Source organism: Tamandua tetradactyla, chromosome 7, assembly GCF_023851605.1.
Source record: "Tamandua tetradactyla isolate mTamTet1 chromosome 7, mTamTet1.pri, whole genome shotgun sequence".
Classification (NCBI taxonomy): domain Eukaryota; kingdom Metazoa; phylum Chordata; class Mammalia; order Pilosa; family Myrmecophagidae; genus Tamandua; species Tamandua tetradactyla.
Genome location: NC_135333.1, coordinates 71,229,555 through 71,254,328, shown reverse-complemented (window position 1 = coordinate 71,254,328; position 24,774 = coordinate 71,229,555). Strand labels below are relative to the sequence as shown.

The 24,774-nt window shown below is 38.3% G+C and overlaps 1 protein-coding gene and 1 pseudogene across 1 annotated transcript in view; one reads left to right on the top strand and one right to left on the bottom strand.

Moving 5' to 3' along the window:
- LOC143690494 (alpha-2-macroglobulin-like) overlaps positions 1–6,798 on the top strand; it is a 56,084-nt pseudogene extending 49,286 nt beyond the window's left edge.
- A 6,701-nt stretch (positions 6,799–13,499) lies between these two features.
- Positions 13,500–24,774, bottom strand: part of KLRG1 (killer cell lectin like receptor G1) — a 58,445-nt gene continuing 47,170 nt past the window's right edge. Inside the window, exon 6 of the mRNA XM_077169971.1 lies at positions 13,500–14,173. Coding sequence (XP_077026086.1) covers positions 14,159–14,173 — 15 coding nt within the window. The 3' untranslated portion in view covers positions 13,500–14,158. The remainder of the gene's footprint in view (positions 14,174–24,774) is intronic.

Genomic DNA, 24,774 nt, shown 5'->3' with positions numbered 1-24,774 from the left:
TCCATAGAAAAGAACCAGAGAAAAGGGTAAAAAAAACCATGGAAAAGACTGGAATTACAAAGTTTTTCCTTTTATTTTATCACACTGCTTACTGTCTCTTGAAGGCACTTAAATGGTTCTAAACTCAAAAGCAGAAGAAAATTTGGTGATGGGAGAGAAAGGAAGACTGTAGTTTTGTGGGAAGATGGAGTGTCATTGTGTGACAGGAGCAGAGAAAAGGAATACCAGAGATGAACCTGATTCATATATGTATTTCCCACTTACTGTGATTTTTAATGGCTTTAGGGCAAGATATCTAGGGAAATTAAGTAAACATTTTGATTCTGAGATATAGCAAAGATTGAAATCAATCTTGGGATTGGGATTCAAGAGTTCAAATAAAGGAGGAGAAAATCTCATGGCACCCTTGTAATAATAAAATGGACTTTAGGAAGAACTCAAGCTCCCAAGAGTTTTCTCTATCTTGGACTTTCACACTTATCTGTTCCAGGACACAGTTGTGGCTCTCCGTGCTTTGTCCAAATATGGAGCAGCCACTTTCACCAGAACTGGGAATGCTGTTTTGGTGACCATCCAGTCTTCAAGAACGTTTTCCACAAAATTCCAAATGGAGAACACCAGCTGCCTATTACTACAGCAGGTCTCGTAACCAGACCTTCCTGGGGAGTATAGCACGGAAATGTCAGGAGAAGGATATGTGCATATTCAGGTAAGACCTTGATGAATGTGGGAGAGATTAAACCGTTACCCCTCCTCCTAAAAATGGAATCTCTGTTTATCCCTGTCTGGGCAAGTGAAGGGCAAATCAGGAGAAATGAAATGGTGACAGTCTGAGGAATTCTATGGACTGGAAAGAATCTACTTCTATTCATAATGTTCTACAGACAGCACTGAAATACAATGTTTTCTTGGAGAAGAAGGACTCTGCATTCACTCTATGAGTTCAGACAATCCCTCAAACTTGTGAGGATCCCAAAGCCCATACAAGTTTTCAGATCACACTAGAGGTCAGCTAAGAATATCTGTCTCTATTATCTAGTTCTGAAAATATTAATATTAACTACTAAGAACTCTTATAATACATAGATTCAAGGAGGCATACAAGGAGACTCTACAAAGAGTAGAATTCAAGTAACTCTCTTCATTAATAAGTTTTTGCCTTGTCTGCCAAAAAAAATCTTTATCAATGTGGAAAATTAATAATTTTTAGAATTATTAGCTATAATTAGTCTTTTAGTACTTGTCATCAATGTCAAAGAATAAATACTTCCTTCCAATAATATTTCCAACATGGACTCATTCTTTCTTATCTCTAAAGGAAAGGCATTGGTATAAAGTGCATAAGCAACAAAGAAATGGCATATACTAAAGAATGTAAATCTGCTTAGCAAGGTCCTGCCCTCAGTGATTCTGATTCATTGTGTCTGGGACTGTGCCCACATACCTATGTTTTTAATGAACTCTATTGGTGATTCTATCATACAGTCAGGTTCAAACCATTCATAATGACAATAAAGGATACATATTTCCAGGAAGGGAAAGATCACTAAGGACAAGGGAGGTGTAAGGAAAGAAATAGAGATGGTAGGACTTATGTTGGACCTCAAAGGAAGGCAGGATTCAAAACACAGAGGGGCCAATTTCTTTCTTTCTTGTGTCTGTAGTTGTGCAGGGAGCCGTCAAGTCTCCAACATGGTAATTGCTGATGTAAAGATGGTATCTGGTTTAATTCCACTGAAACCAACAGTGGAAATGGTAAGCAGATGTGAGGTATTTGGATTTTCCGTATCTCCAGTTGAAAACCATACAGATAGCATCCTAATAATGTCAACCCATAACAAAACAACACTGGTCTTAATTGAGTCAACTTTTTAGTTCAGATTATATGAAAATTTGGCCACCTGAAGCTGTCAAATAACATTTCAGGACAAGATATAATTAAGTACCAAAATTGCTGGTATAGTCTTGAAATGCTGTGGGAATTCAGAGAAAGCTGAGAAGACTCAGTATAGAGAAAAACAAAATCTTCATAGATAATCTCAGAGGAGTAGCTATCCAACTTGAGGATACTTCTTCCTTTCCTTCAAACAAAAGCCAAAATACCCAATGCTTAGTCATATGAATATTCCATCTTGCAGCTAATGTATTCATATTTACAATTTCCTGTATATGTTTTCACTTTACTGGATCACTATCATCAAACCTATTTAAAGGAATTTTAACACCAACTTTTTTTAGGTAGACTTCAGTTCCATAATCCCTTTGTCTTTTTGCACCTGTTCTAGTTTGCTAGCTGCTGGAATGCAATATACCAGGAACGGAATAGCTTTTTAAAAGGGGAATTTAATAAGTTTCAAGTTTACAGTTCTGAGGCTGAGAAAATGTCCCAATTAAAACAAGTCTATAGAAATGTCTAACCAAAAGCATCCAGGGAAAGATACCTTGGTTCAAGAAGGCAGATGAAGTTCAGGATTTCCTGCTCAAGTGAGAAGGCAAATGGCGAACACAGTCAGGGTTCCTCTCTTATCTGGAAGGGCACAGGGCAAACACGGCATCATCTGCTAGCTTCTTCTCCTGGCTTCCTGTTTAATGAAGCTCCCCGGGAAACATTTTCCTTCTTCATCTCCAAAGGTTGCTGGCTGGTGGACTCTGCTTCTCATGGTGCTGCAGCAATCTCTGCTCTCTCTGAATCTCCCATTCTCCAAAACGTTTCCTCTTTTATAGGACTCCAGTAAACCATTCAAGATCCACCCAAATGGGTGGAGACATGTCATCACCTAATCCAGTTTAACAACCACTCTTGACTAAATCACATCATCCAGGGAGATGATCTGATTATAGTTTCAAACATACAGTATTGAATAGGGATTATTCTACCTTTATGAAATGGGATTTTGACTAAAACATGGCCTTTCTAGGGGGCATACTTCCCTTCCAACCAGCACAGTACCCCAAGGACATCATTTTTTCAGTAACACTGATGATTTCTCTCATTTTCCTCAGCTTGAAAGATCTGGCCATGTGAGCAGGACAGAAGTGAGCAACAACCATGTCTTGATTTATGCGGAACAGGTGAGGCTCCTGCCAGCCTTGCTGGATATACCTCCATGAATGAGCCTTATAGCTGGGCCTCTTCACCTGGGAAGCACATAGTATGAAAAGAGCCATCATAAGGAAGGCCTTTTGGAATAGCACATTCTGTCTGTCCACATTAGAGAACTCCTATTTTAAATTCTCTTTCCTCGTTGTAGGCTTCCCTGGGACTGTGAATATCCGAGGTGACAGTGTGTGTGTGCATATAGGGAAGTGGGTAGGGAGAGGAAGAGGGGAGAAGAGTGGTTATGGATTTCTTTATACTAAAATGGGAATATGAATATTTCTGTTTACTACAGGTAAACATTCTTTTCCACAAATAGATTGATCATCTAGAAGCCATGTTGAAAGTTGCTGTTTAGAGATAGGGAATGTTTACTGGAGTTGGTCAACGATTGTATCAATCACACCTTAACATGCATGTAGGCACAAAAATAGATGATGAATGAGGTGTACATCTAGGTGAATGAACCTTAAGGACTGTATGCTGAATAAAATGTCAGAAACAGAAAGATACATATTATCATGTCTCACTCATATAGATTAACAATAATATTCAAACTCAGAGAATTAAAATCGAAAGTATGGGTTATCAGGTTGGGGCCTATTATAAAGGTTCCTATTGCAAAGGTTTCCTATTGTAAAGAGTTAGAGTGCAAGCTCTTAAAGCAGTCACACATATTTAGGAGTTGTAACCGATATTTCTAAATTCTGAGATACTGAGTTATTTGTATATAACCTGGTTGTTCCATGAAACTTTGGGTATTTATGTGACACCTGAGACTCAGAGTTAGAGCACTGCAGCTATGAAAGTCAGGATTACCCCATTCAGCAACTGTTTAAAAAAAGCTGAAAAATTGGTCAGACTTCATCCAGAGATATGAGTGACACTGATCTGGATAGGACTAAAGTAAATCAGAATACTGGGTAAAGGATGATCTGGCCCATATTTTCAAACTTCAACCTCTATGCAAGACCAAAGGGAGAGTTGTTTATTTGGTGCAGAATTTATTTTTTAGGTAGCACAGTATCTAATTTAACTTGTATGGTCAGTTTAGTTGAACATCAAAAGTACATGGAATCTTGTGTGAGATCCTGTTGGTTTGTATCATGCTTTGAAATATCCCAGAGTAATTTGGGCAGAAAATAAAAAGTATTTGCAAAGTCCCCTTTGGGGACTGGGGAGAAAGGAGGAAATATTCAACTTCCCCATCTGGTGAACTCCTGATATACTCACAAGCGGTGGGGACAACTAATTCCATAGGATGATCCTCAAATCTTGGGTCTCCCCCCTATGAAGCTTATTACTGCAAAGGAGAGTCTAAGTCTACTGATAATTATGCCTAAGGGTCACCCCCAGAGAACCTATTTTGTTGCTTAGATGTGGCCTCTCCCTCTCTCTCTCTAAGCCAATTAGGCAGGTGAACTCACTGCCCTCCCTGCACCCCCCCAACATAGGACATGACTCCCAGGGATGTAAATCTCCCCTGCAATGAGGGACCTGACTCCTGAGGATGAGTTAGGATCAGCATAACAGGAATGAGAAAATCTTCTTGACCAAAAGGGGGAAGTGAGAAATGAGACAAAGTCTCAGTGACTGAGAGATTTCAGTTGGGAGGTTATCCTGGAGGTTATTCATACACATTATGCAGGTATCTTTTTTTAGTTTATAGTGTACTGGAGTGACTAGAGGGATCTACCTGAAACTGTTCAACTGTGTTCCAGTAGCCTTGATTCTTGAAGTAGACTGTATAACTATGCAGCTTTTACAGTGTGACTGCGTGATTATGAAAACCTTGTGTCTGTGTCTGATGCTCCTTTTATCCAGGATATAGACAGATGAGTAAAAAAAATAATAATAGGGATAAAAATAAATAAATAATAGGGGGAGATAAAGGATGAAACTTGGATAGATTGAAATACAATATGAGGGAGGGGTAGGGGGTATGGGACGTATGAGTTATTTTTATTCCTCTTTTCTGGAGTGATACAAATGTTCTAAAAATGATCATGCTGATGAATACACAACAATGTGATAATATTGTGAGTCATTGATTGTATAATATGGTTGGACTATGCGTGTGTGGATATTTCTCAATAAAAATATTTTTTAAAAAATAGGTGATGATGATGAAGATTAGATAGATAATATCAGTTTGAATATATTCATCATAATCTGTTTTACCATAGAGTAATGCAATTGATCGTAGCAATCCAGATATACCATTCTGATTTTGTACATTTATTCCTTGGATATTTGGAATTATTAATATGGATAGTCAGTCTGCCAGCAAAAGTATTTATCTCTCAATTTGGGCAGAACCATGTATCGGACCTTATAGAAAAATACGGATTGTTTTAATTATTTAAAGTACTGGTAAGTTTCTCATCTACCCCAAGGAGCCTCTGCTCTTGTTCCTTGAGTTCCTACTCTAAAATCCTTATCACCATCCACAGACGTGAATACCATCGGAGCACAGTTAGGTTTGAGGTTAAATACTATCAGCCAACTTAGACTTATTCCTCAAAGGATGAAGACTGAGTTGTGCCAAAGAAAAAAGAAACGAAGCCTCCCTAGTTCTGGATTTTTCCTACTTTCCTTTTTCAGGTTACCAATCAGACATTGAGCTTTTCTTTCACTGTCCTGCAAGACATCCCTGTAAGAGACCTAAAACTGGCCATTGTGAAAGTCTACAATTACTATGAGACAGGTGAATGGGAGAGGACAAAGGACCCTAAATAAACTAAATCCATAATAAAGAAATTAGGTGTGGTGGACATTTGTGACTAAGTCCTGTTGTCAATTTATTGTGGCACCCATAACTTGTTCCTGAGACTTTGGCCTCCATATCTGCAATGCAAAAACCACCTATGACATAAGCCTATCAATAAATATTCACTGAGTTTATAACTGCAAAATATCACAAGGTACTATGAGCTTTACAAAGAAGTGTTTACAGATAGAGAGATGCACAAATCTCAATATAACAATGCAAAGAACCTAGTGAATTGTACAAATAATGATAGAAGTAAATCAGAGATTGGGAGAGCACTATCATCCAGGGGGTCCTTAAAGGCCAAATAGAGAAAGTAAAATTTGACTTGGAGAATAAAGGGATGGGTATTATTCTGATTAGTGGAGAGGAACATGAAGAGTATTTCAGACCAGGAGAAAAGTGTAAGAAATATCATACACGAGAAAAGAAGTAAATAAGGAAGGAGAACTGAAAGGAAACACATCTGAACAACTATAGTAGCAGCAGCCTTCAATTTTTCCCTAGAGCAGGGAATTATATCAATGGTATCAAGAGTAGAAATTCCTTGACCATGTTTGTTCTATTTCTCTAGAGACTAGGTATTTCTGCAATGATGCCATTCCTGATTCAGTAAAGTTTATAATCTTAGTATGCCAAAGCCTTTCCACAAAACCCTGCCCATGGAAGCTTCCATTCTTGAGCTTTTCTCCCATTGTGTCTTTCAGATGAAGTAGTTTTGGCTGAATACAATGCCCCCTGCAAGACAGGTAAGCAGTTTCAACTCCATGTCCCAACCCTTCGTTTTGCCTTCTGGCCACTCCTCCTAAACACGAAATCATCTTCAGCTTCAGCTTCTTTTTTAACTTCATCTCAGATTCTCTCACTGAATAGTATCCAAGAAATAAACATCTTGGGAGAGGAGCCGTCACTGTCTGGAAGACTTCCCTAACTCCAGTTTATACCCTTTATCAGAAAGAGTCTTATTTATTATAGGATAGTTATCTGATGGCTCCCATTCTAAATCCTGATTTCCTGTAGCAAACGCTGCTGTCTACATGCAACTAGAATGATATTCACTCTTTGGCAATCCCTAAATCATCCGGCTTACTTTCCTCTTCTGTCAACAGACACAGAGCAAGGAAATGCTTGAGGCCATATCTCAAACTGGGCTTTGCTGTATTTGCAAGACCTAGGATTCTTTAAAAGGATTGTTTTGTCCTGTAATACAGATCCTGAACTAGCTTGGTAAATAAATATATATTTCTAGATAGCCCCTATAATTGATTCCTTCTTCATTCAATGCAAATTTCCATGCTCACTTACTGCCTTGCATCATGTCCTGTATTTGCAATAAACAAATAATGCCAGTATAATTGTGGTAAAAGCAAATAGTAAAACTGATAACCATTCAAAACAGCCTCAATACTGTGGAATCTCACAATATGAAAAACTAATATAGTAGCAATCTGAGAAAACTTTCTCAAAAAAATTTTTGATGGGTACATTATTAACAATAAGAGTATAGAGTATATCTGGATAGAAATACTTTATGCAAAGGTAGGAGTGGATTTTATGTCTGTTAAAAAAGGTGTCTTGGCTGGACAGGAATTCCATATTGCAGAGTGGTAGAAGGAAAGAAAGAATGAAAGAGAAAGAGGGAGAGAGAGAGAGAGAGAGAGAGAGAGAGAGAGCAGAATAATATAAGAAAATTTCAATGACTTAGGAATTAGTTGGCCTGAATTCTAGTCCAAAATCTACCACAGATCATTTGCAGGTCCATCACCTAACCTTCGATATCACTTTAACATGTGAGAGTCTGAAAGTTATTGGAAAAGTGATAAATAAAAGGTTTCTGAAAAGATAAGAAAACATAGGAGTACAAAAAAGGAGCAGAAGGATTAACTTAGTTTAAAAAGAAAAGAAATGCCAATATTGAGTGTCTATCATCTCCTAGCTACTGCTCTAAGCTTTTTCTTTGTATTGTGTAACTTATCCTCACTATGACATATGACACTATTATTCATTTTTAAATGAGAAAACAAGGGTGTGCATAAGAATCTTTCCCAAGTTCCAAGTAACGAAGGAGAAAACATTAGAGCTTGGGCATTCTAGTTCCAGAGTCTACACATTTACTACTTCCTTTTACTGCTTAGCTGTGGGGGAGCAGAAGTTTCTTTGAGATTTCATATGATGGCGTGAGGCTGAAAGTGGAGAAAGAGATGTGTTCAAATGAAAAGAAAGGTATGTGGGAACAGGAGGAGCAGAAAAGGCAGAAGTTAGTACTTTCTGGGAGACTCTCAGGTGAAGTCCAGGTTAGAGACCATCTGACATCATCAGGTAGCAATTTCCCTTTCATGTGTGAAACATATAGGATCAGTAGACTGTAACCAGTGCTGCTCAGAACTTGAATATGCCTTTCCCAGAGGTCAAACTGCTCCAAAAGAGGAGAAAATGTAACACCTATAAAACCTCCTGCTTAGAATCTCCTTATTTGAAGATTATTTTGGCTTATTTTCTTTACTTCTAGAATACAAAAAGAAATGAGCCTCTCAGTATCCTGAAAGAACTAGTAGACTTGTGACTGAATAACCTCATGGGGCCCATGATTCTTTCTCTGAGTGGTCACAATAAAAGACTCAGAGAACTACTGCCCTCAAAACTCAGACCACCATCCCAGAGGCACTAGGCACTCCTATACAGGGCATGTGCCATCCCTCTTTTATTCACCCCAGTCACAGGAGAGCTACATCAGCTTGGTGCCAAGATCTGTACATACAAATGGAGGATACAGCCTATAGATAATGGGCTAGAAGTAGTGCAAGTAAATAAAACCAGATAGCACTAATACTGCACTTGATGGAAAAGAAAGGAACAGGGAAAACTCTGCGATTGCTCTCTGGCTCTGGATGCTGTAATATATTTGTCTCACTGCAATGAAATAAGAAGGCCCAGGACATAAAGCAGATGTGGCCCCCAATTTGAGCCCATGCTAAGAACATTAGCCCAGGTCAAATGTTGAAAAGGCATGGCAGTATATATGGCTATAATAAAAAGTGAAGCTGAGAGATCATCAGTTGGTAATGATTTATGAAGGGTCTTAAAAGAAGTCTGCACTTTATTCTATAAGTAATGGGAAACTAATGAAATCTTCCTTTTTGTTTTTTTGGGGGTTTTTTTGCATGGGCAGGCACCGGAAATCAAACCTGTGTCTCTGGCATGGCAGGCAAGATCTCTGCCTGCTGAGCCACTGTGGTCCGCCCCCAATGGAATCTTTGATAAATAGATAGCAACATGATCAGAATTGGGTTAGGATGGTAACAAGCAGTAAAAAGTGAGAGTGGGAAGGGACAGGTGGCTAGATCATTGCAGTTGTCTTTATTTCTCATGAAAAATATGCCTAGAAAATGGGCTCTGAGAATATTCTACTTCTGAAAACTGTATTCTTTAATTATTACCACTTAGGGAAAACCAAAATGCCTTGTACCAGTATGGCAAGCTCTAGGCAAAAGTTAAAGTCTACAAAAAGATTTTAGGCTTTGGGCCTAAAACCTTAGATTTCAGCTGCTTAAACAATTTTTTGGTAGAGCCCATTAAAAAAGCCATAACTGACACTATGTGGTAAGCCAGGGTCAACAACTCTTGTATTCCCAAGGTAATTATGTATCTCGGTGTGAACTGGGATGAGGGATGGTGGCTACTAGAATAGGAGTACACACTACACACTAATAGGATTTTAGAGACAGATTACATGCACATAGGAGACAGGTACAGCAGCTTCATAAATCACATCCTGAGCATTGTGCTGAGAGACCAACTTGAATGTTCTGTAGAAGTTTTTGAAAACTGTATTTCCCCTAGATTTACCCTGTTCTGGTTGGCTTAGCAAAAGCTTGGAGATTCCCTTTTCATGTACAGCAATAAAAGAGCCACAGGGTGGCAGCAAACATTTAAAAATACAAGAATCATACATTACTAGTTATTAAAAACCTTGCAAAAAGTAAAGGAGTTGGGTAAAGGAACAAAGGGAGGAAAAGAAAGAGAGAAGTAAAATAATTGTGGAAACTTAAAATTAGATGATGAAATAAAATAACCAGCCATGTTGTCCTTACTTATGGATAGAATTGCATTTACAACCCTGGGAATTCTTAGCTGATAGTCTTTTGTTTTCTTAGAATCAGTGTACACTTTCAATGTGCAACAAATATTGCATTTCTCCATCTTCTGTAATTGAAATGTGAATGTGACTCTAAAACCCAGGCTCACAGAACTGACAGGACATTTATCTCAGACATTCTTGGCTCCTTCCACCTGACCATCTACTGCAGGATTGAGGTCCTTCACCTGCCCCATGACAGCCATCTTGTCTATGGTCCACAATTGTTACTCCAGGTCTCCCACTAGTGGCCTCCTTACCATTCTTGGGAATAGGACACTTTGGCAAAAAAATAAAATAAAATAAAAAGCACTGAGATATCATCTCACACCCACCAGAATGGCCATTATCAACAAAACAGAAAATGACAAGTGCTGGAGAGGATGCGGACAAAGAGGCACACTTATCCACTGTTGGTGGGAATGTCAAAGGGTGCAACCAATGTGGAAGGCAGTTTGGCGGTTCCTCAAAAAGCTGAATATAGAATTGCCATACGACCCAGCAATACCATTGCTAGGTATCTACTCAAAGGACTTAAGGGCAAAGACACAAACGGACATTTGCACACCAATGTTTATAGCAGCGTTATTTACAATTGCAAAGAGATGGAAACAGCCAAAATCTCCATCAACAGAAGAGTGGCTAAACAAACTGTGGTATATACATACGATGGAATATTATGCAGCTTTAAGACAAGATAAACTTATGAACCATGTAATAACATGGATGGACCTAGAGAATATTATGCTGAGTGAATCCAGCCAAAAACTAAAGGACAAATACTGTATGGTCCCACTGATGTGAACGGACATTCGAGAATAAACTTGAAATATGTCATTGGTAACAGAGTTCAGCAGGAGTTAGAAACAGGGTAAGACAATGGGTAATTGAAGCTGAAGGGATACAGACTGTGCAACAGGACTAGATACAAAAACTCAAAAATGGACAGCACAATAATACCTAATTGTAAAGTAATCATGTTAAAATACTGAATGAAGCTGCATCTGAGCTATAGGGTTTTTTTTGTTTTTGTTTGCTTGTTGGTTTGTTTGTTGTTGTTGTTTTTTACTATTATTACTACTTTTATTTCTTTTCTTTATATTAACATTTTACATCTTTTTCTGTTGTGTTGCTAGTTCCTCTAAACTGATGCAAATGTACTAAGAAACAATGATCATGCATCTATGTGATGATGTTAAGAATTACTGAGTGCATATGTAGAATGGTATCATTTCTAAATGTTGTGTTAATTTCTTTTTTTTTTTTTCTTTCCGTTAATAAAAAAAAAAAGCACACCTGGGCCTAGAATCCAGCATTCCCAGTACACCATGCAGACCTTGCCTCTAAAGTCTTGTCAATGACTCAGAAAGTGCCAAGAAACTAGACTTAGGTTCCCACTTCTTAAGGGACCACCGAATCACTTTTTAGTACTCATAACAAATTACCACACACTGGATGGCTTAAAACAACAGAAACTTTTTCTCTTACAGTTCTGGAGGGGAAAAAATCAAGGTGTGAGCTGAGCTCTACTCCTTCCAGAGGTTCTGGGGGAGAGTCCAATCCATGCCTCTCTCTTAGCTGCTGGTGGCTGCCAGCTATCCTTGACATAACTTGGCTTGTCATCACATCACTCTAGTTCACTCCCTGTCTTCATATTGCCTTTTCCTCGTGTTTATCTTATCTGTGTGCCTGTCCCAAAACTCCCTCCACCTCTTATAAGGATGCATGTGATTGCACTTAGCGCCCACCAAGATAAGCGCCTGTTCTTAGGCTCCTTAAATTAATCACATTTTTGTCATATAAGGTAATATTCACACTTTTGCCATTTGAGGCAGTATTCACAGGTTCTAGGTATAAGGACATGGACATAGATTCTGGGAGACATGGACATACATTTACCCTCTAAGTTAGGAATCCAACTCTTTCTCCAGATGGCCATTCAGTTGTCCCTCTGCCATTTATTTTACAGCTTGTTTTGCCCCCGCTTCTTTGAAATGCCATCTTTGTACTAAAGTAAATTATCTGATTTGGGGTATTTGGATGCATTTATAGATTTTTCCACTCTGATCTATCATTTATGCTTGTTATTTATGCTCCAGTACACATCAGTTTAATTCAAGAGACTTTATAATATATTTCAATATCTGATAAGGCTATTGTGTATTTTTAAACTATGATCCTTGTTAAGTTTTGCCAAATGCCTTTTCAATGTCAATGGTGATTGTCATGTTACTTTCTCCTTATAAATTATGTTAATAGTTTCCCTAATATTGACCTATCCTTTCATTTCTGAAATAAACCACAATTGGTTACTATACATAATTGCTTTATCATTGTATCGGAGGATGTTTGCCAAGTTTTTTTAGGATTTTTTATGAATTAGTGATATTCGTCTCTAGCTTTCTTTCTGTGCAATTTTTATCTGATTTTGTTACCAGCTCATTCAAGATGGGTCTTAATCCTTTTCTGGAGACCTTTATGAGAGCACAGGGAGAGAAATATCCAGAGACATTTGGAGAGACCCATTGAAGCCAGAACCCAGGAGAGAAGGACCAGCAAACATTGCCATGCACCTTCCATGTGGTAGAGGAACTGCAGATGTGATTTGCTTTTCTTGAGAGGAGGTATCCTTTTGTTGATGCCTTAATTTGGACATTTTCATGGTGTTAGAACTGTAAATTTATAACCTCATAAATCCCCTTTATAAAAGCTGATCCATTTCTTATATACTGCACTCTGGTGGCATCAGCAAACCAAAACACTCACCCACACACAAGCACAATTACAAGAGTGAGTCAAAGGTAGAATAAGTGCAATAAATATTCCCAATATTTATTAGGAAAATGGAAGGCACAGAGTAGTAAGGTGTCATAGCAATACTGAAATGCAGCAGAACACATGTCACCATTCCTCCACAAGAGCCCATTCCTGACCCCTGGGAGTGGTTTGCTATAGGTCTTTTCTCTGTCCTCTGGTCTCTAAGCTACACCCTTTGAGTCATCTTTCTTTTTCCATAAGAAATGGCCCATGTTTGCAGTTCTAAGCCTCCTTCCTACCTTTAAAAATTGAAGCCAGCAAGTCTAGGGCAGAAATGTTTCTTCTAGATCCTACTTGAAAACTGAGCAGTTCCTTCTGTACCTTATCTATATTGACCAAGACATCCATTGATATATTCAGCATTCTATCCGAATAATGCCTTAGTCCCAGTTGTACAAGCTAAAGCATTGCCAAACGTTCTGCCACTACATCTACAAGTTGCTTTTTTCTTCCAGCTCCCAATAAAAACATCCTCTCATCCTTTCAAAAAAGAAAGGACTAAACTAACAGTTTCTTAGAGGCTCCTCCAAGAAGCCTCTAAGACCTGGTCCCAAAGTCAATGCCACATGTTTTACATGTTTATTAAATCAACACCTCATTTACCGTATCATTCTGTTTTTGATGATTTATTGCTGCTTACGAACCACTCTGAAACCTAGTTGTTTAAAACAACAGCCATTTTATTGTTTCTTATTATTCTGTGGGTTGACTGAGCTAAGGTGGGTAGTCTCCCATGGGGTACCTCAAACATTAAGGTGACAGCTGAAGCTGTAATCATCTGAAGTCCTAACGAGAAAGCTGGGACAATCTGGCTGTTCTCTGTCTCCATATAACTCAGAGTGTTTCCACCTACTTTCTCCAGCAAGGTAACTGGACTTTTTTATATAGCAGGTCAGGGCTTCCAAGAGTGAGAATGCTAAGAGATGAAAGTGAAAGCTGCAAGGCTTCCTCTGGCCTAGTTTTAGAAAACACACGGCATAAGTTACACAGCACTCTATTTGATCAAGGGACTCATACAAGCCCATCTGGATTCAAAAGAAAGGAAAATAGTCTCCACTTGTTGAAATGGGGACGGTAAGGTCACACTGCAAAGGAGCATGTGGCTCATCAAATTGTTCATTTTAAATACGTACAGTTCATGGTACAATAAAGTTTGTTTGTTTTTAAAGAGCATGTTTGATGGGAGATAGGCAGCCATCTTAGGAAGCACAGTGCCCCAGCAATTTACAGTTACTGTCAGGTGGGCAGAGTCATGATGTAGTTGTCATTTCCTCCTCAAATATGAACTTGATTGTTTTCCCACTGAACAACTGCAGTCTCCAATATTTCAGTTAATTAATCATTTTTCAAGCATCTGAAAATGGAATAAAAATTCTGATCATTGTTTGAAACCTTCCACTGACAACTTCTGGTAAATTGAAAATGGAAAAATCACAAATATGTGGAGAGTAAAGAAACCACTTTTAAATAACCAGCTGATGAAAGAAGAAATCAGAAGGGAAATTAGGAAATATCTTGAGGTAAATGAAAAGAAAAACACAACATACCGAAACTTTGGGATGCAGCAAAGGCAGTGCTGAAAGGGAAATTTATCACTCTGAATGCTTACATTAAAAAAGAAGAAAGAGCTCAGCTCAAAGACCTAACCTCACAACTGAAGGAACTAGAAAAGGAAGTGTAAACTAGATGCAAAACAAGCAGAAGGAAGGAAATAACAAGGATTAAAGCTGAGATAAATGAAATAAAATAAAAAATTAATAAAGAGTATTTTAAAAATTAGCTCTGTGAAAAGATCAATAAAATCAGTAAACCTTTAGCTAGACTGAAAAAGAAAAAAAGAAAGGAGACACAAACAACTAAAATTAGAAATGAGAGAGAGAAGACATTACTACCAACCCCACAGAAATAAAAAGGATTGTGAACAACTGACTACCAAATTAGATAGAATTTGAAGAAAAATAGAAGAGGAGGAGAAGGAGGAGGAGGAACAGGAGGGGAAGGAGGAGAGATGGAGGAAGAGGAGAAACAGAAGATCTCAATAAACCCAAATCAATCAAAGAGATTGAATCAGTAAAAATCTCCCAGTAAAGAAAAACCCAGGACCAGATGGCTTCACGGAGGGATTTCATCAAACATTCCATGAAGAACTAACACCAATCCTGCCCAAACTCTTCCAAGAAATTGAAGAGGAGAGAACATTTCTGAACTCATTCAATGAAGCTGCCATGGTAATACCAAAGCCAGGTAAAGTTTTTACAAGAAAAGAAAATTACAGACCAAAATCCCCTATGAATAAAGATGTGGAAACCCTCAGCAAAATACTAGCACATTGAATCCAAAAGCACATTAAAAAAATTATACACCCTGATCAGGTAGAATTTATCCGAGGTATGCAAGGATGGCTCAATTAATGAACAAAAAAATCAATTAATGTAATACACCACATTAATACAGAGAAGGAAAAGCACACATGACTATATCAATTGGAGCAGAAAAGGCATCTGACAAAATACAGCACCTCTTCTTGATAAAAACAGTTAGAAAATTAGGAGTAAAAGGAAACTTCCTAAATATGATAAAGTGCATATGTAAAAAATGTACAGCTAACATCATACTCAATGGCAAAAGACTGAAAGCTTTTCCCCTAAGATCAGGAGCAAGATAAGGATGCCTATCATCGCCACTGTTTCCTAACATTGTATTGGAAATTTTAGCTAGAGTAAATGGGCAAGAGAAAGAAATAAAAGTATCCAAATTAGGAAGAAATAAAACTTATCCTAATTGCAGATGACATGATCCTATATAGAGAAAATTCTGAAAAAAATTACAATAAAGCTACTAGAGGTAATAAATGAATTCAGCAGAGTGGCAGGGTACATAACCTGCAAAATTTAGTACTGTTGTCATACACTAATAATGAATAATCTAGAGAGGGAAGCAAGAAAACAATTCCATTTACAGTAGGAACTAAAGAAATCAAACATCTAGGATTAAATTTAACTAAAGACGTAAAGGACTTGTACAAGAAAACTACAAACATTGTTGAAAAAATCAAAATGGCCTAAATAAATGGAAGAACACTGTGTGTTCATGGATTGGAGGACTAAATATTGTTAACATGTCAATTCTATCCAAAGAGATCAACACATTCAATGCAGTTCCAATCAAAATTCCAAGAGCCTTCTTTGCAGAAATGGAGAAGTCAATCATTAAATTTATATGGGAGGGGATGGGCCATGGTGGCTCAGCAGGCAGAGTTCTTGCAGAGACCTGGGTTCGATTTCCGGTGCTTGCCCATGAAAAGAAAAATTTATATGGCAGAGTAAGAGCCCCGAAACGGCCAAAAATGTCTTGAGAAAGGAGAATGACGTTGGAGAACTCACACTTCCTGACTATAAAACTTATAAAAAGCTCTAGTAATCAAATCAGCATGATACTAAAACTCTCACTGTTTGCAAATGACATGATACCATACATTGAAAATTCCAAAAAATCTACAGCAAAGATACTAGAGCTAATAAATGAGTAAGAAAAGTGGCAGAGTACAAGATCAATGCCAAAAAATCAGTTGTATTTCTATACACTAGTAGTGAGAAATCTGAGGAGGAAATCAAGAAAAAAATTCTATTTACAATAGCAACCAAAAGAATTAAATATTTAAGAATAAATTTAACTAAGGACACAAAAGACCTATATACAGAAAACTACAAGAAATTGCTAAAAGATATGGTGTTAATAAACTGAAGGGCATACTATGTTAATGGATTGGAAGACTAAATAAAGATATCAGTTCTACCCAAATTGATTAATAGATTCAATGTTAGTGAAATTAATTTATAGAATCAATGCAATACCAATTAAAATCCCAACAACTTACTTTGAAGAAATAGAAAAGCCAATAACCAAATTTATTTAGAAGGGCAGTGTGTCCCAAATAGCTAAAAATATCTTTAAAAAGAAAAATGAAGTGGGAGGTCTCACACTACCTGACTTTAAAGTATATTACAATGCTACAGTGGTCAAAACAGCATGGTACTGGCATAAAGATGAATATAATGAGCAATGGAATCAAATTGAGTGTAAGGAAATAGACCCTCTCATCTATGGACAACTGATCTTTGCTAAGGTGGTCAAGCCAACCCAACTGGGTCAGAGCAGCTCTTCGATAAATGGTGTTTGGAGAACTGGATATCCATATGCAAAAGAATGAAAGAGGATTCATATCTCACACACTATACAGAAATTAACTCAAAATGGATCAAAGATCTAAATTTAAGAACCTAAATTATAAAACTGCTAGAAGAAAACATAGGGAAGCATCTTCAGGACCTTATGTTAAGCAAAGGTTTTTTAGATTACACCAAAAGTAGTAACAAGAAAAAAATTGATAACTAGGAGTTCATCAAAATTAAAAACTTTTGATTAAGGGCAAAGACACAGACGGACATTTGCACACCAGTGTTTATAGCAGCATTATCTACACTTGCAAAGAGATGGAAACAGCCAAAATGTTCATCAACAGACGAGTGGCTAAACAAACTGTGGCGTATACCTACGATGGAATATTATGCAGCTTTAAGACAGACTAAACTTATGAAGCATGTAATAACATGGATGGACCTAGAGAACATTATGCTGAGTGAGTCTAGCCCAAAACTAAAGGACAAATACTGTAAGGTCCCACTGATGTGAACCGACATTCGAGAATCAGCTTGGAATATATCATTGGTAACAGAGACCAGCAGGAGTTAGAAACAGGGTAAGATAATGGGTAATTGGAGCTGAAGGGATACAGACTGTGCAACAGGACTAGATACAAAAACTCAAAAATGGACAGCACAATAATACCTAAGTGTAATGTAACTAGGTTGGAACACTGAATGAAGCTGCACCTGAAATATGGTTTTTTGTTTGTTTGTTTGTGTGTTTGTATCTTTTGTTTTTGTTTTTTTCTTTTTCCTTTTTATATATATATATAATTAGTATTATTATTTTAATTCTCTTCTCTATATTAACATTCTATATCTTTTTCTGCTGTTTTGCTAGTTCTTTTCCTAAATCGATGCAAATGTACTAAGAAATGATGATCATACATCTATGTGATGATACTAAGAATTACTGAGTGCATTTGTAGAATGGAATGATTTCTAAATGTTGTGTTAATTTCTTTTCTTTTTTTGATTAATAAAAAAATTAAAAAAAAAAACTTTTGAGCATCAAAGAACTCTATCATGAAATAAAAAAAAAACCTACAGAAAGGGAGAAAATCTGTGGAAACTATACATCTGATAAATGTTTAATGTCCAGAGTATATAAAGAAATACTACAACTCAACAACAGAAGACCTAATTTAAAAATGGGTATTGGGATTAAATCATGTCCCCCACAAAAGGCATGTTCAGGTCCCAACTCCTGGTCCTATGGTATGAACCTATTTGTAAATAGGATCTTTGCAGATGTTATTAGTTAAAGTGTGCCCACTTTAACTTATAAAGTTTCCTTTTTTATAAGCAAAGGAAAATAGATTTGGAGGGAGAAAGCCACAGTGAGCAGCTAGAAGCTGGAAGTCAATGGAACGTGGAAGGGAAAGAAGAAGACACCTCCATGTGCATTGTCACGTGACAGAAATGCCAAGAACCCCAAAGACTGCTGCCAGCCAGAAGATACTAAACCCTAGAGGAAGCAAGCCTTCTAGCCTTTGAGTCAAAAAATTTCTTTTGTTAAGCCAACCCAGATATTCCATTTGTGGCCTGCAGCTTCAGCTGCTGCTGGAGCATTCCCAGCCTGCCTTACAGGTTCTGGATTTGCCTAGTCAGTCCCTACAATCATTTCAGCCAATTCCTCAAAATAAATCTCTTATGATATATCTCCTATAGGTTCTGCTTCTCTGGTTGAACCCTTACTGACAAATACCCAAATACCAAGTTATCTCTCATGGGAATGTCTATGAGTTTTAAGAGATTCCATACATAGATGCACCTCTGGGAAATTTTTCTACTACATCATTTCCTGGTACTTGTATGGATATGGTCTCTGAAAGGACTCTTACAAGTTTACCTTAGCTCTAAACTTCAGGTAAAATATCCTGTGTTAATTTACCAGGATTGTTGTAATGAAGTACCAGAAACTAGCTGGCTTTAACACAGACATTTCTTGTCTTACAGTTCTGGAGGCTAGAAATCTGAAGTCAAGGTGTTGGCATGACCATGCTTCCTCTTAAAGGGAAGAATCCATCCATTTCTCTCCCCTAGCTTCTGGTAGGTAACCAGCAATCCATAACATTCCTAGGCTTGTTGCAGTGTAACTCAATTTCTGCCTCTGTCACTTGACCATCTCTGTCTCTCTGTGTGTCCAAATTTCCTTTCCTTAAAAGGACACCAATCATATTGGATTAGGGGTCACACTAATTTAGTTTTTTCTCATCTAAACTAATAACTTCTACAAAGATCCAATTTACAAATAAGTTCATATTATGGTAATTACAACTTGAACATGTCTTTTGGTGAGGACACAATTCAAACCATAATATATCCCATGTGACTTATGTCTTCTAGAATCCCCTTACCTGATAGAGAGTTCTATTTGATGAAGCCCTTTGTAGATGTCAAACCTCCACTACCTCCTTTTGTTTCCTATACCCACTCACCAAACAGTAAAAGTGTGCTTTGCCTTCTTTGCCTTGTGTCAGGGGCAAATTCTTCCAGCATCTCATCATCAAGACTTCTCGAAGCAACAATTAGACAAGTTTCTAGGTCCTCCACAAGAGGGGACTCAAGTTAGGTTCTTCCAAGCACTCTCTTGCTCCACTTAACCACAAGTCTACAAGTTTTCACAGCTGAGCAAGTGTAAAGCCAAGAAGTAAGACTGTCCACCTCTGGCAGGCAGCCCCAGATACTCCAAATTGCCCTCTAGTTTCCTCTCTCACTTGGCTTGGGGATGGGAGGGGAAATAGCCCAGCAATCTCTTCCTCTAGAAATTCCTTCAAAGAATTTGCCTCTGCTATCCATCTCTATCTTTTCCTTGTATAGGCTGTTGCTAATTGTCCCATACCAGTTTGGAAAGTCCTGCAGTGTTTGGCTAAGGACTCTCTTTGGAATGTGGGATTTCTTTTCATCCAATAGTCTCAGCTTTGAGTTTCAACCAAAATTCTGTTGAATATAGAAAAAAAAAAAAACTCTAATAACTATTACATTCTCTCCTGGAAAAGTTTTGCACCTTCATAGAAAACATTTACTCATAGGTGAACATCCACAGACTATACTAATTCCTTATCAGGGTTTTCTGCTCATGGCTCCATTTGGGACACTAGGAATATTTGATGAGCCCATCAGTGAATATCTTAGGGCTGTATATTGGTTCTTGAAACCTCTCAAATGTAAACATTTCACTTATTTCAGTGTTTCACTGGTGGATGCCCCAATTTTCCATCCTTCTTGCCACAACAATTTCAGTTAGTTCTTGATGCTTCTAATATTGTACCTTTCATTAAAGGGCAATTGTCTTACTCTGTCCCTTAACTAATTAAAAGTATTATGGAAATTTGTGGCATATATATATATATATATATATATATATCTTCTTTACTGATATATCCCTAGCACCTTTGTTCTAGTTTGCTAGCTGCTGGAATGCAACACACCAGAGATGGATTGGCTTTTAATAAAAGGGGATTTATTTCATTAGTTCTTCAGCAACTATTTCCTGAAGGAAAGGCAGCTAACTTTCATCTGAGGTTCCTGCTTACGTGGGAAGGCACCGGATGGTCTCTGCTGGCCTTCTCTCCAGGCCTCTGGATTCCAAAAACTTTCCCCAGGGTAATTTGTCTCTGCATCTCCAAAGGACTGGGCTAAGCTGCGAGTGCTGAGATGAGGTATGCTGAGCTGCTTGGGCTGTGCTACGTTGAGCTCTCTCATTTAAGCACCAGCCAATTCAATCAAACATCATTCATTGCAGCAGGCACGCCTCCTAGCCGACTACAGATGTAATTAACAACAGATGAGGTTCACATACCATTGGCTCATGTCCGCAGCAACAAAACTAGGTACCTTCACCTGGCCAAGTTGACAACTGAATCTAACTACCACAACCTTGTACAATGCTCGCCATTTACTTGGTGCTCAATAAACAGTTAAATGAACAGATGAATTCTCAGTTTTCCAGTTTTTACCCATTCATTCACAGAAGAAATAAGTGGAGTCAGAGAGATTCCCATTTTGTACTCCTCTCTTGACTCTATGTAATTCTCCCAGAATGCATCCTATAACCTCAAGAGAAACAAACTGGAGTAAAAGGATACCAAAAGTGCAGTAAAATATCAAAAGTCATAATTCAAAAAAAGACTAGCAGGAAACAGAAGCAGAAACTATTCTATAAGAGCAGAAGGCAAGTATATATCTTTATCAAAAGTTAATTATTTTTGTTAATAAAAATAATAAGCTCTCCCCCAAAATTAATAAAAATAATAAGCCCTCCCCCAAAATTCTCCAGAGTACAATGAAACTATATTCATAATGATTTTCAGAATCTTATTTTTCAAAAATTTAAAAACCAGGCATAATAAAGAAACACAATAATCAAATGCAATGCATAAACCTTGATTAATTCCTGGATCAAAACATAAAAAAGAGCTACAAAGGACACATTTGCGTCAATTGAGAACATTTATGTATGGACTGCATGTAGGATGGTATTATTGACTTAAAGTGGATTTCTCAGGTGTAATGAAAGTGTTGTAGTGAATATCTTTGCTACTAAGAGAGTTTGGGAGTTTTTTTTTTTTTGCTACAGTATTTGGAGTGAAATGAGATGTGATTTTTGCAAGCACTTTCAGATGGTTTGGTAAAAGAGAAGTTTTATGAAAAAAGAGAGAAGGGGGAGAGAAGGAGAAAAACAAGGAAAATGAGAGGAAGACATAAGAGATAAGAGATGAAAAATAGAGCAGTTAAATAAGTGAGGGGATACCAACGTGGAAGGTTTTCTAAATAAATACACTAGCAACTGTCCTTGCCATATGTTCTCATTTGCAAGCTGCTGGAATGCGACATAACAGAAACAGAATGGCTTCTAAAAAGGGGAATTTTTTGAGTCTCAAGTTTACATGTTCTAAGGCTGTGAAACTGTCCAAATTAAAGCAAGGCTATAGAAATGTCCAATCTTAAGACAATACAGGGAAAGATATCTTGGTTCAAAAAGGCTGATGATGTTCAAGGGTTTCTTTCTCAACTGGAAAGGCACATGGAAAACATGGCGACATCTGGCAGCTTTCTCTCCAGGCTTCTTGTTTCATGAAGCTCCCCTGGGGGCATTTTCCTTCTTCATGTCCAAAAGTCTCTGGTTATGTAGGCTCTGAAGCTTTTTCCAAATGGTTCCTTCTTAGAGGGCTCCAGTAAGCAACCCATCTTGAATGGGTGGAGACACAACTCCATGGAAATCATCTAATCAAAATTACCACACACATTTGGGTGGGTCATATCTCCGTGGGAATGCTCAAAAAGCTATCACCCAAAAATACTGAATGAGGATTAGAGGACATGACTTTTCTGGGGTACACAACAGATTCAAATTGGCACATTCCACCCTTTGGACCCGAAAAAGACAAGATCTTTTCCAAATACAAAACACATTCATTCTATCACAATACCAGAGAGCCTTAAGCCATTTCAGGGACAATACAAACAAAATACAAAGTCAGGAACAGTACAAAATCTCATCAAAGACTTCTGGGAAGATGGCCAAATAGAATAGCTCAAGATTAGCCCTGCTCCACAGAAAAGTTAGAGAAGGGACAGGAGGGCGACTGAGGCAGTGATTCGGCAGTGCAGCTGAACTAGGAGAGCCTTCTGCACCCCATGGGACAGCCCTAGTTGCAGAGGCCGAAGAACTGAGAAGCAGAAAACCGGAGTCTGGCGCTGAGGTGTGGAGACTGTGGAGTGTGCAGACAGGAGGCCAGGACCAGGAAGTAAGCCTGGCCACATTCCTTGGGCGTGCTACCCTCACCAGTGCAACCCCATGACCGGCAACTCACCCCACACCCCATGCACCCAAACCCCATCACCCACTCCCATTCCCCACGCTCCAGGCGTCCCCATCCCACCAGCCCCCAGTGCACGTACCTGCCCCACTCCCCCACCCCATGTGCAACCCAACCCACCTCTCCTGCACCCATCTTAAACATTACTTCCCCCACCCTGTTCCCTGCAGGCTGTTGCCACCACATAAAGGCTATGGGCACTAACCTCCATACCCAGGCTACCGCTGCCCCTCTGCCCATAGTGTCACACAGCCTTACCGCCCCCCCCCCCCGAGCTCCGCACATCAGTTTACAGCACTCCTAGACCCCTGCATGCACAAGGGGTCCCAAGCATGTCATTCAGCTCTAGGAACCTCAGTTTACAGTTTACAGCAGTCCTAGAACCGCGCATGCACATGGCCCTCAGCCATGCTGCACAGCTCTGAGAAAGTGTTGACCTGCACAGTGGGATCACATCTGCCCCCAGTCAATGAACACATAATGCTGACGTACTGCCACAGCTCTACACATGAGCACAAAAGGCCCTGTGCCTTAGACCACTGCACACTAGGGTTATGCCCCCCAGACAAGTGCACTCACACAGCTACATCATCCGTGGCCGCTAGGTGCCCCTGTTCACAAGCATCAGTGAAACATCCCCAACCTGCAACTATATCTACCCCGAAACAAATCACCACACTGAGTGCCCCACCCTGTACCGTGCTCCCTGCTGTACAATCATCCCACAAAAACAAGGCCTAGACTACTGAAAGAAATCAACTCCCAAAGTAAATCAATCAAGATATTTACATACCACGAAGACAGCAGAAGATCACTAAGCATATCACAATGCAGAAAGATAAAGCCCTGCCTAATGACCAAATTAAAACACCAGAGGAGATACAGACACTGAAACAACTAATCAAAGATGTTCATACAACTCTACTTAATAAAATAAGTGGGATAGCAAATGACATAAAGGAGATCAAGAAGACAGTAGAAGAGCATAAAGAGGAATTTGAAAGAATAAATAGAAAAATAGCAGATATCACAAAGATTAAAGACTCTGTTGACCAAATAAAAAAAACATACTAGAGGCACACAACATAAGATTTGAAGAGACAAAAGAAAGAATAAATGATATAGAGAGTAGTATAATTGACTTCAAAGACTCAAAACAGCAAATGGCAAAAAAGATGGAAAAATTTGAATTGGATCTCAGGGAAATGACAGACCAAACAAAGCACACAAATATAAGAATCATTGGTGTCCCAGAAGGAGAAGAGAGGAGTAAAAAGCTAGGAAGAGTAGTTCAGGATGCAATGGGAGAAAACTTCCCAACCCTCATAAAGGATGTAAGTTTACAAGTCAAAGAAGTCCAACAAGCCCCAAACAGAATAAATCCAAATAGGCCTTCCCCAAGACACATACTAATCAGTCTGTCAAGTGTTGAAGAGAAGCAGAAAGTCCTGAAAGCAGCAAGAGAAAAACAGTCTACTACATACAAGGGAAATCAAATAATACTCAGGTCAGACTACTCAACTAGCACCCTGTAGGCGAGAAGGCAGTGGTATGATATATTCAAGATCCTGAAAGAGAAAGACTTCCAGCCAAGAATTCTGTACCCAACCAAACTGTCCTTCAAAACTGAGGGAGAGATTAAAATTTTCACAGACAAAGAAATCCTGAAAGAATGTGTCAACAAGAGACCAGCCCTACAAGAAATATTAAAAGGAGTTCTGCTAGATGAAAAAAAAAAAAAAAGACAGGAGAAGGAGGTCTGGAGAAGGGCACAGAATTGAAGAGTACCACTAAGGGTAATTTAAAGAATACAAAGTGAAAGAGGGAAAAGAATATATAGATCTGATAAATAAAATAAAAAAAGATAAGATGGTGAATTCAAGAAACATCTTTTCAGTAATAACTTTGAATGTTAACAGACTAAA